We start from the raw sequence: 11,957 nt of genomic DNA, 5'->3' as shown, positions 1-11,957 counted from the left end.
AATCACATTCCACTATTTTGTGACGTAGAATCTTTAAAATCGAAAGCGCCATTTTTCTTCTTCGTTTAGCTGTTCTCTTTCTTTGTCGTCTTTTTGATAAAAAATAATTTTATATGCAAACATGGATGAGCTTGTAAAGACACAATTGCAAAATAACAATTCAAAGTTCAAACTTTCCCTGGATCGAATCATAGACAAGGTGTGTGAATAAGGCTATGGACGGTTAGCATGAACGTAACTATCAGCGAGTTTTGCAAATGAAAGCAACAGAATTAACCAACCTGTGTTTCCTTCTGATAGTATTCAAAACTTCAGTACCAGGACGCGGGGACAGAGGTTGATCTCGACGATATAAGCCCCACAAGTAAGTGAGCCGGAAAGGTTTTAATAACATCGTCTGTGTTAGTAAAGGTAACCGAAAACTAACTAATTAGATGCGTTTGTAAGCTAGATCAATCACAGGACTTGTTTTCTTTCTGGAATAATGAAGTTCAGTATTATTTATATATTAATTCACAGCAATAGTCGCCTGAAGGGCCTTTTATTACAATAAAAACAATAGACTTTAATTATAAATCTTTGAAAAGTGTTTTGAGTTTGCAAAGCAGTTTGACAGACAAGCAAAAGCAAAATGCTAAATTCAGAAACAGTGAAAAACGGAAAACAAACATTGAGATGAGAGGACAATAAAGTGAGATAATAGTAGCTTGGAAATGTGGAGGTATGCTCTGGAGAGGACAGGATTAAAAGTCAGAAGCAAGATAAAATGTGTGTGGATGAAGATGCAACGAGTAGAGTTAAGGAAGGTAGATGAGTTTAAATATCTTGGGGTGCGTGAGTTTTGCAATGTGTACTTTAGAGGTGGTGACACTGACAAAAAGACGGGAAGCACAGCTGGAGGTGGCCGATTTGAAGATGTTAAGATTGTCATTGGGAGTCACCTGGATGAACATGATTTGAAATGAGAACATCAGAGGGACAGCTCTGGTTTAGTGGTTTGGACATTATCTAAAGAGGCAAGGCTGAGATGGTTTGAGCAGAGGAAGTATAGTGGATATACTGGACAGAGGATGTGTTGAAGGAGGACATGCAGAGGGTTGATGTGATAGAGCAGAAAGATTGGCTGAGATGAAGGTAGATAATCTGCTAAAGATAATCCCTAAAGAGAGCAGCTGAAAAAAGAAGAACAAACAAGATAATATTTCTGCAAAGTATCTTGGAGACGAGATCAAAACATATCTTAAAAGTGATCAGTAAAACCTTAAAATCAAATGTACTGGGAACCAGTAGAGAGGAGCCAGGAACGGGGGTAATGCAATGCTATGTGCTAAGTCTTGCTGCTGCATTTTTAATGAGTTGAAGGTGAGATTTTTACCAGCAGTAAGAGATTTGAGGTGGTCTATCCCAGAAAAAACATAAACCTGGATGATTTGTTTTCCCAGATCTAATTTTGAGTGTTGTTTTAATTTTGGATTAAAGGTTTGGATATAATTTGAAAGAAGCAAAACTGCAGAGCTTTCCTTTAATGTCATTCAGACATTAAGGCCATGTCACATGATACATTTTACTGTTTCTGTCAGCTCCAATTAGAATATTAGTGGTTGATGCAATTTGCATGATTTGTGATTTTGATTGTATTTAATGGAAGAAAATGTTACGTCCTCCAGCTGTTATCTTCTTCACCAGATTTCAATTATAGGTATTTGTGTGTCCAATGGGTGAAGGCCTGATACCTGAAACACTGCTTAATATTTGACGATCTGTAATGTTCACTTTTTTTTGTTGTCTGACCACATTGTGTATATTTTCTGTCCTCAAGAGCTTGACAGCTACATGACGTTATCTAAAAAGAAGGTGATCTCACTGCAACTGAAGGTTTGGGTTACTAACAACGACCTTTGCAGCCATGCACGACACAAAATACCATAAGCTGCGTTTACTACTATTTAATCACCCACATTTTCTCCTCAGAGCTCGACAGATGTCAGAGAGGAGTCACTAAGAGGTAATTTCTCAGAATTAAGAGTTTAAATGACAACATGCATCTTTTTCTTTGCTTCACTGTGTAGTTCATCTAATACAACTTGAACATTTCTTACACAGCACAGGACCCCACAGGAGGCTCTCAGGTAAATATACCTGTAATTACCTTCTGTATCAAAATATCTGGCATAACTTGAGTTAATGACGGTTTATTTTTGACAGCTGGACTTGTCATCTGATACCAGCATCCAGCTGTCTATGGAAGATGGTGGTAAGAAAAAGGAAATCCTTTTGTTTCAGTGTTTTCCAGTCTTGGATTAAATTTGTGACAACAAAGAAATGCACAACAGAAATGCGTGATTGCTTTCTTAAATTACACATACATGCTCTCTTTAATTATTAAATAATATATTTAATAAGTTTTGCCTCCACAAACATTTTGATTTCCCTGTACTTTGTGATAAATGAATAGTTGACCATTGTGGTAGTTTTAAGTGTTAGACTCCAACACCTTGAACAGCAGCTGGCAAAGGTAATCCTTGTTCTGCTCTTAGCTTTGGCGAGGGTTAATTAGAGTGGGTCTCCAGCTCACAGTGAACCCTCGGAGCAAAAGAAACACCACTATCGCCAACTGCAGTCCAAGATAGAAGATTTGGAGTACATCCGGTTACCCCAGTTAGGTAACCTGGCCCGTGAGGCAGCTGGAAGCTGGTAGTGTGTGAACTTTCCAAATAAAACAGAGGGTTGTCCACTAGTGTATATATAAAGATTGTTCATCCAAGAGAAGCACTGAGTATATTATTTGTCTAATTCCCAATTTTGTTTCCCCTTGTGCATCACACAGGGATGACTAGAAGTGATGTGACTCAGCTGACTGTGAGCTCACTGGATGAGAGTCAGAGAAACTTTTCCAATGTGGACCTTCAACCTGAAGACCAAGATGAGGAGCTGGAAATGTCTCTTAGAAGTCATGGCAGTTCCTGGGTGGAGCTCTATCCAAGTATGATTAGTCGGATAAAGAGGGCCTGGGATCGGCAGCATGTCTCTACAGCCGCTGATTCTGTGCTGAGGAGGTACCGCAGATGGCGTCAGCAATCAAACAGAAGTAACCTCAACAACACCTTTGTCGTCCCACTTAGACACACAAACAGCAAACCAAAGATGACCACAAAAGCATTTCCAGAGAAAAGCTCCAGCAGGCCTATGAAAGAGCAATTCACGAGGACCAAAACAACGCCTATGCAGACTGTGACCTGTCCTAGAGACTGGCACGAAATGCACCAATCTCCTGATAGGGAGGAAAACCTTATGAGCAGGCACCAGCATAAGCCTGTCCTTGTAATGGACTTCTCTGCTTCCTCTGTGTCCTTTAAACCAAAAGAGATACCATTAAACAAGACTTTCACTGTGTCTCAGCTGTCCCCTCGTAAACAAACCCAGCTGGAAGACCAGGCCTCTGCCTATAGCGTCAGTCCTTCACGACCTTGTGCTAAAGCCTCTGAGGAAAGATCAAGTCTTTCTCTATTAGAGACAGCTGGGAGCTCCATCCTTGCACCAGAATTCACTGCTGCAATACAGAGACCTGATATCTATGGCTCCCCAGTTAGGCAGGAGGCGCCGAGCTTTAGGGACAGGAGTCCCCTAAAAGCAAGAGTGGTGACCAGCCTGGGAAGATCACCTCATTTGTTTTCCAGAAGCCCCAGTGAATATTCTGTGACTTCCAGAGAGCCTATGAGGCCCAGATCACTCACGGCCTCTCTGTTTTCCCCGACAAAAAGGCCTGTTTTGCCACTGAAGATGCTTTACTCTCAAAACTCCCAGCAGTCCTTCCTGCCACACTCACCGCAGTCAGCCTCAGCAGCAGGGGGTCATCGCAGGCTCGTACGACACCTCTCCATTGATTCCGTCCTGCCTTCATCCCCTGGCTCGTGCTCACCAAAACAAGTTGATGAGGATTTCATGAAACTTTACCACAAGTTTGTGTGTCAGAACAAGTCAACTTTCTTCAATGGCCCTCCATGCCGTCTCTGTGCTAGAAGCTCTGAGGCCAGCAGAGGTCACTCTTCATCAGCTCTGGCTGCTCTTGCACTGTCACCACACCGGTCTGTCCTGAGGAAACGCCACAGGGACCTAGACTGGAGCAGCCATCCACAGTCCAAACGCTTCAGGGAAGTGTATTGCACATACTCCCCAGGGTCCAAACGCCACAGCAGAGCGATGCTAAGGCAAGGTCTCCCTTTGTCTGAACTGGAGCTGCCTCGTGGTTGTAGCTCCAGTAAGCACAACATGTTTCAAAGGTTCAGCAACCAGCAGTATCCAGCACATGAGGAATATGTGGAGGCTGAATCTGCAGCGGATTTTTCTGGCATGGGTAAGCCTCATCCTTTTTTTTTTTTTAAGTCAAGTGATAGTGCTCAAATTATGTATTTTTGCATAGCTACAAAAGTGCAGTTAAGATGCCTCCTAAACATATCAGGTGCAGGCAGGTATTTTGGGAAGAGGACTTTGATGAGGACACACCCACTGAATTTGGATGCATGCATGCATGATTGTGCATGTTTTTTCTAGGGTGCAGCTTTCTAAGGAACTACTCACCCAGACAACACAAGCAAACTAAAGAAGATACAAATATAAACTGATTGTCAGCTTACTTTGTAAGAACCCCCAATATTTCTTTAAAGTTTGGGTTTTGAAATTACAAGTCAGACTTATTTTATGCAAGTTTAATCATCACAACTATGTAAAGAGTCCATCGATGTGTATTTTGTCTGAGTGAATTTCCACTTGGGGAGAGAGGGAGAGAGCACGCCTGTGTGTTTGTATGAGGGGCCGTACAAGCCAGAATTCATTCACATACTGAGTGGAGCAGACAGAGGTCACTGTAGCATACAACTCACACAAAAATGACAGCTACTAAATGACCAACAATGCACCTGTGAAGTTTGTCTGTCCCTTCACATCTGATCTTCATAGTTTTCTTGACTTGTTTCTGATTACCTAATCATTGTGCTTTATTCAACAGGAAGTTCACTAGAGAGCAAAATGACCTGTGGCTACTCTCCCAGGTGACTAAAATAATTCCCATGTACAAGATATTTTTGGCCTCTGGGGGTTGATGTGTTCTTACTCACCTTTTCCCATCACATACAGAAAATGGCGATGAAGGGGATCATCAAGGAGATGGGCCGATGAAATTTAATGAAATGTATGACCATCTAGTTCTGCGATGGAAACCTGCTGATAATTAATCTCTCTGAACTATTTTTAATTGATTATAATTGTTCTTATATGTTCTATCATTTCTTGAATATATGTTTGATGTCCATTTTTTCTGTCTATTCATTTTTGAAATAAAATTGTCAATGGGAGAATGTAGTTATTTTAAAAAAAAAAAGTACTTGTCATTGTAGTTATTGTTTATTATTCATACATCATATTCCTGTATTGTTCAAATTTGAGCAAACAGCCCAAAACCCAAACAAAACAGTCTTAAGTAAATAACAGAAATAAAGATGATTTAATGTTTTGGTCATTTATCGTGTGCGCTTTGTCTGGCATTGTAAATGCTTTGAATACATGTGGAAATCTACTTTTCAAATAAATGCAGCTGCAAAACAAAAACATACTTGTGTGGTAAGAAATACACACCTGGAATTAGTCACATCCAGGAACAGGAAAAGAAAAAAGCTTAGCCACCACAGGTGAGAAAAAGCATCACTTTTAGCTTCCTGAGGTTCTGAATAAAGTAACCTTCTGTAGTTGTGCAACATCTTAGTGTTCCGGCTGGCAATGTTGAGATAAATCATATGTAGAACAGGGTTGTTTTTTTTTATTTCAAGTTTGCAGCACCATCCACAGTGCTACTGTTGGTGCAGCAGTTACCACTCCAGCTCCACTGGATATTTCCCAGTCAGACAGGCAGTGCAGTGGCCCGCTTTCCTGTTGGACTTGTTATTGGAATTAATTTTGTCCTTTTCAATATGGAAAGCAATACCCTCCTGGACAGCAGATACGAGGCCCTCCACAGTCAGATATTTAACACTGTCAGCACCTGTAAACAGCGTTAGCATTAAACACAAGCTTTTGTTCTGACCAGGCAAAGAAATGAATGGTAGATGTGCATTTTTAAATACCAATATAACCAGCAATGTCCTGAAACTCCGGCTTGTTGGCAATGAGCTCCTCCTTGGTTGGGATGTTGATGCCCATGTAGCAAGGGAACCTGATTGGTGGAGAAGCCACTCTGATGTGGACCTGTCCAGAAGAATAATTAGGTTACTATAAACACAAAGTTAGTGTGTGACTATATTCTGGTCACACACAGTTAGGTGCCCTTTTCAGGACCAATATTTGTTCTTCAAATGGTCAGAAATAACAAAACAAAACGTATCTTCCGTTAATTCATGTAACAATGATTATTAAGTGTGGCAAAAATGTAGCATTTATCTATTCTTCTATACACATCAAGTGCTTGATGTGTATAGAAGAAGAGACAATAAAGTGCTGTATGAATGTTTGGTTAAAATGTGATTTACGGTTCAGATCAGATTGACTAGTAGGCCCAAAAATGATGAATGAGAGTATGTTACTCATGCCATAAATCTGATTAGTGACCGATTTTCATAAAAATGGTTTACCAGACGTGGGGCTTGGCCCAACTTTTAAAAAAATCCAAAAGTTAATCACTTCCTATCTTTAGTATTACAAGATTAGATATTCCAAAATAAACACGTATCAATGAAATAATAACTGGGATGTTCAAGAAAATACCCCCAAAATTTGGATCCAGATATCCTGGATTTGGGGTTTTAATTCATGCATAGTGCGGAGGGAATTTTCTGTCTTATTGGAAATACAGTCTCAGACTGCTCTTGTGGTACGCCCACTTTTTGAGTTGACAGTTAATGAGCCTAATATTTTCTATGAACCCCTGATGTAAGTATAGTACGCAATGTGACAAACACATGGGCTTTTCTCACTTATTCCACTTACTGCCATTAAAAGAAAAAAAAAAACTCCAGTTTTATGTTACTTTCCTGTGCTTCTAGGCTACTTACAGTCTGAATTATCAGACAATCCAAACCAACCAGTTTCTGAGCCACTCTGCCAAAATGTTGTGTGTGCTATATCAACAACTATTGCCAAACACTATTAAACGAACCTCTTTGGCACCCGCTTCCTTCAGCAGCTTAATAATAGGGGAAATTGTGTTGCCTCTGACGATGGAGTCGTCAATGAGCACCACTCGTTTCCCAGCAAAGTTGTCCGTCAGTGCTCCAAACTTCTTGGCCACTCCTAGCTGCCTCAAGCGGGTGTTTGGCTGGATAAAAGTTCTTCCAACATAGCGGTTTTTACACAGAACCTCAATGTATGGAAGACCAGACTGTGAGAAGAAGACAGAAGAAAAACTAGTGAGACTGTAAGTCCACCCGGTATATTATAAGATTACTGAGGTGGAGCAGACACACTGTAGACAGACCTGCTCAGCGTAGCCCAGAGCAGCAGGGGTTGCAGACTCTGGCACAGTGCTGACAACGTCTGCATCAGTCGGAGACTCGATGGCCAACTGCCGCCCACATCGCTGTCTGGCAGTATAGACCATCTGCCCTGTAGTACATTGATATTTCAGCATTAATACATTTAAGAAATGAGTAATCAGTAAGTGTGTTACCCATAATAAATATGCATACCTTCGAAAATAGAGTCTGGTCTGGCAAAATAAACATATTCAAAAATGCAGAAGGCTGGGAGGTCTCCCTCAGGTCGGGGCACAACACTCAGAGATTTGACACCATGTCTGGATATCTGGACTATCTCTCCTGGCAAGACCTCTCTGTAGTACCTGTTAATCAATAACGACAAAAAAGTACAATGAGCGGATGGACTCAAGGAACACCATTTCACTGTTCATGCATTCAGATTCAGAAGAATTTATCCCCAAGGGGCAATTAAGAGACTGACCTTGCCGACCGTATATAAAATACACAAACATCACATTGGGGAGACAAGTCAGGCTAGGTAGCTGGCCGCACGAGCAGCGACCCGGAACCGAACAGCAATGGGCGTGCATCAAAAGCTATGTCGTTACCGCTGGGAAACACCAGAACTATTACGATGGTCATTGAATCACGTCTTTACTAGAATATACTAAGGTGTCAAAACTAGGGCTGTCGGCATTAATCATGTCGGTCGTTAACGGAGATATGCTGCGTTAACGCGTCAACGTCATTTTAACGCGATTAACACTGACAGCCTTAGTCAAAACTTGTCATTTAGGTTACAGGATTGTTATCGAAAGCCATCTTTAAGGGGGGGGGGGGGAAAGAGTAAAGCGCCAAAATAGAAAAAAAAAAAAGTACTCGTGGCCTAAGGCAAATGATATGAAACCTTTGGGAAAGAAAGAACAATAAAAAATAAGGTTATAAAAATGATTTACACCTGGCATTACGGTTCCTTTTATACTAAAGAATACTTTTGCAAAGGTAACAAATGCTTACTTGGCACCAATCGACTGGAAGCTGCACGACTCTGATGACACAACCCACCCCTCAGTGTCTTCCTCTTGAGCGCCTGCTTAAAAAAAACAAGAATCACTTAATCATTCACCAGCTTACACATCTGACCTCTGACAAACTCAAAAGGGCCAAAAGCTCTGCTGCAACCATTGACCTCTCGTGAGGCGTCCTTTTTATCAGTAAAGCTAGTCTTTTGAGAGCAAACATGCCTGTGTTCTGCAGTTGCACTAATTCTGATGCGACGGTCACATGCAACAACTGTGTAGATACCTGGATTGTGCAGTTTAGAGATGGGAACGAGCTGCCCAATGCACAGTGGCCTATTTCCATAAGGGTCACGCACTGCGTAGATTACATCTTTGAACATGACCAGCAGTGAGTATGATGTTGGCGTTTCAGTCATGAGGTTTTTAATTCTACAACAACAACAAAAATAAACAAATAAAAACAGCATTAAAGTAATGTAAAGCAAAAATATTTATGCTTATATGCTTATGTATCATTAGGTCACAACAGTCACCTGGCAACCCAGTCAGGTGAGTCTAGCTCCTCCATAGGTGGAGTCAGTGCCAGCAGCTGGGTGATGAGCTCACTGTCTGAGCTGGTGGAGAGGCCGACACCATGGCGCATCACCTACAAGGCACATTTATAGTGACTGATTAATTATGGAATAATGTTATTTTCTGTGGAATAGCAGTCTTTGGAAAATTTTATAATGGAAATGGTTGTCACACCCCTGCCCTCAAAGAGCCACTCAACAGCCACGCTGGGAAAGAGACACAGGCCAATCATGTTGTTGCACTGACGTCTAGGCTCGCCTGATGTTCATGATAGTTTTAACTGCGCTTAGGCACAGCTGCTATATAATGACACAAAGATATACATAAGTCTACTTATTGTTTTTCCTTCAATTATTGCATCTATAATGTGAGTCAGGACTCTGGAGAAAAGTGTTTTGTGTTTTTTACATTTTATTTCTAAATCAGTCCTGCTTTTACGTCTCAGTGGCCATCAAAATGAAATTTATGGGTTTTTCAGATCAGACAAAGCTACTTTAAGATTCTGGCTTGTCACAAGAGGTTGGCCACATGTTTAAGTTGGCAGAGATTTATACCGGCTGACTTTCTTGATGCACAAAGAGGATTTGTGTCTCTGGCTGGAAATGAAACAGTGACCTTTACTTGCCAACTGAATGTTATCAACTAAATCACTTTAAAATAATTGTCCACATAATCACCTGAAGCAGTTTCCAAGATGGCTGCTGAGCATAAAGGACAACTAAGAGTATGAAGTTAATCCATTGGTCTATTGATGATCTATTTCACCGTCCAGTTCAATAGGTAGTACGTACTGTATATTCCATATAAAGGTCTGGCTTGTCTTAAAAAAAAAAACAACAAAAAAAAAAAACAACACATATACATGACACACAGATTTTTGTTAGTGATCACAAAGTGCACTCGAGAAGGGACGTTGATGTGATCCAGCTGGACTGAGCATGTTTCAGTGCCACTTATGAATAGAGATACTGACTTCTTGTTAGGAAAAAGGGGAGGCAGTCTAAATTTACCTAAAGAAGAGGACTTATTTGATGTAAAGCTTTAAATTTCCTTCTGAAAGGTTAAGTTATGTATAATTGGTTAAAAACCAAATCCAGCTGACAAGGTCTGCGTTTAAAAAAAAATCTTATTAATTCATCGTAATTGGTCGACTAGATATATAATATAAAGTGCATGGATTGTCATAAGATTCCTTTAAAGAAAAGAAAAAAAAGAGGACAGTTATAAATATGCACTCAGTGAATGTGCAGGTTGGATGAAAGCATAATCATAGAAATAGCAGTGTCGAACGAGCAGATTATGGTAATACAGCTTTCTCAAGATCCACTTATACAACCAGCATGAGTAAGTGTCTCAAATCACCTTTGACAAGGTAAATGTAATCGATTTACTGAACCATCAGAGTGATGGCAGAACTTCAAAAAGCCTGTTTGAGCGTTCAGACTTTTGAAATTTGGAGTGAAGTTTAAGAGAGCAGTTAATGATTTGGTACTGATTTTTCATGGCAAATCATGTGTGGAATTCTCACTCAGTGCACAGTCTCATAAATATAATCAAAACTTCCTGTGTATTTTAGCCTCAGATTGGAAGAGAGGTTGCTGAGAAAGGTGAGAAAAAGACAGGATGGGAACACATTTGTTAAATTATGGTAAATGGCCTGTATTTGTATAGCGCTTTACTAGTCCCTAAGGACCCAAAAGCGCTTTACACAACCAGTCATCCACCCATTCACACACACATTCACACACTGGTGATGGCAAGCTACGTTGTAGCCACAGCCACCCTGGGGCAAAATCAGTTTAATGTAGCTTACATTTTATAGATTGGGGGTTTTTTGGGGTTTTTTTTTTAGATTTTCAGCCTGAAATGTTCTTAAGAGATATACATTTTAAAAAGCTATTCATTTTGTATCTCATTAATGCGAGCATTAACTGCAGATACAAATTCTTTTGAGAGCGCAAAACACTTAATAGTCAAACAAATCCTTTGACTGGATGATGGATGCAGCTCTGGTATGTGAAAGTGTTGACATCCAGCCCATAACCTTCGTTAAGATTGGATATAGCAAATAAATATTTCAGCAGAAAGAAAAACTGTGTCTGTGTGTGTTCAGTTCATTATTTTTATGTCACATTGATATGCGCAACATTCAGTGTGGACAAGCAGAGCCCCCTCCTCACCTTTTTCCGCAGGGCATGGGCATTAACCAGCTCTCCATTGTGTGCTACAGCAATCTTGCCATGCAGTGTATCCACCACAAAGGGCTGGCAGTTCTGCAGCTCTGAGATCCCAGTGGTTGAATAGCGTGTGTGGCAAATGCCGAGGTTACCATAGCGCAGTTTAGTGAGAGCCTCTGGTGAAAAAGCGGTGCTCACTAATCCCATTCCCTATAAAATGACAACATTGCTCTGTGAAGGTTTTAACTTGCACAAAAATATTTTAAAATAAATAAAAGTGATGTTAAAAAGCAGAAAATCAGCAAACAATGAGGATGTCTGAAGGCTTTAAAACATGTCTGTAAAGGCCAAACATTAAAGTGCTCAGTGTGATTCTGACCAGCTGGGTTGTTTTGATGCAACTGTGCCAAATGGAAATATATTCAGGACGCAACCCAAATACGTCCTGGGTCTGTTTTTGAGATGCTGGGTTAAACTGTGCTTCTGTTTTATCATATAAGAAGGTTCTGATCATGATTCAGTGTTACCTTGTGTGCTGTGTACGTGGGTGGACTGGCTCCATTACTTGTGACAATCCCAGCACTTTCCTGTCCCCTGAGTAGACACACACACACACACACACACACACACACACACACACACACAGTCACACACACACACACACACACACACACACTGTAAATTTTCATGTATTAGTGGGAAGTGTGTTTTTTTGCATGAAT

General features: G+C 40.6%; 2 protein-coding genes across 3 annotated transcripts in view; one reads left to right on the top strand and one right to left on the bottom strand.

The window, feature by feature from the left end:
- Nucleotides 1-17: 17 nt before the first annotated feature.
- Nucleotides 18-5,359, top strand: si:dkeyp-117h8.4 (uncharacterized protein LOC572032 homolog). Its single transcript, XM_005923289.2, has 9 exons — nucleotides 18-199; nucleotides 301-364; nucleotides 1,820-1,875; nucleotides 1,972-2,005; nucleotides 2,104-2,129; nucleotides 2,206-2,254; nucleotides 2,828-4,354; nucleotides 5,006-5,048; nucleotides 5,134-5,359. The coding sequence occupies exons 1-9, from the start codon at nucleotides 122-124 to the stop codon at nucleotides 5,144-5,146; spliced, it is 1,890 nt and encodes a 629-aa protein (XP_005923351.1). The 5' UTR covers nucleotides 18-121; the 3' UTR covers nucleotides 5,147-5,359.
- A 22-nt stretch (nucleotides 5,360-5,381) lies between these two features.
- ppat (phosphoribosyl pyrophosphate amidotransferase) overlaps nucleotides 5,382-11,957 on the bottom strand; it is a 14,623-nt gene continuing 8,047 nt past the window's right edge. The window contains exons 2-11 of one of the 2 annotated variants that reach the window (XM_005923290.3): nucleotides 11,763-11,829; nucleotides 11,239-11,445; nucleotides 9,019-9,131; nucleotides 8,769-8,914; nucleotides 8,481-8,556; nucleotides 7,674-7,825; nucleotides 7,463-7,590; nucleotides 7,145-7,366; nucleotides 6,117-6,237; nucleotides 5,382-6,034 (exon numbers count right to left, since the gene is read on the bottom strand). In XM_005923290.3, coding sequence (XP_005923352.1) covers nucleotides 5,862-6,034; nucleotides 6,117-6,237; nucleotides 7,145-7,366; nucleotides 7,463-7,590; nucleotides 7,674-7,825; nucleotides 8,481-8,556; nucleotides 8,769-8,914; nucleotides 9,019-9,131; nucleotides 11,239-11,445; nucleotides 11,763-11,829 — 1,405 coding nt within the window. In that variant the 3' untranslated portion in view covers nucleotides 5,382-5,861. The remainder of the gene's footprint in view (nucleotides 6,035-6,116; nucleotides 6,238-7,144; nucleotides 7,367-7,462; nucleotides 7,591-7,673; nucleotides 7,826-8,480; nucleotides 8,557-8,768; nucleotides 8,915-9,018; nucleotides 9,132-11,238; nucleotides 11,446-11,762; nucleotides 11,830-11,957) is intronic. The other variant, XM_005923291.3, reaches the window with a different exon arrangement.

Source organism: Haplochromis burtoni, unplaced genomic scaffold (genome assembly GCF_018398535.1).
Source record: "Haplochromis burtoni strain Fernald_Lab_line unplaced genomic scaffold, NCSU_Asbu1 Contig_65, whole genome shotgun sequence".
Lineage (NCBI taxonomy): Eukaryota > Metazoa > Chordata > Actinopteri > Cichliformes > Cichlidae > Haplochromis > Haplochromis burtoni.
The sequence above is the reverse complement of the archived record's forward strand: the minus strand, read 5'-3'. Positions and strand labels throughout refer to the sequence as shown.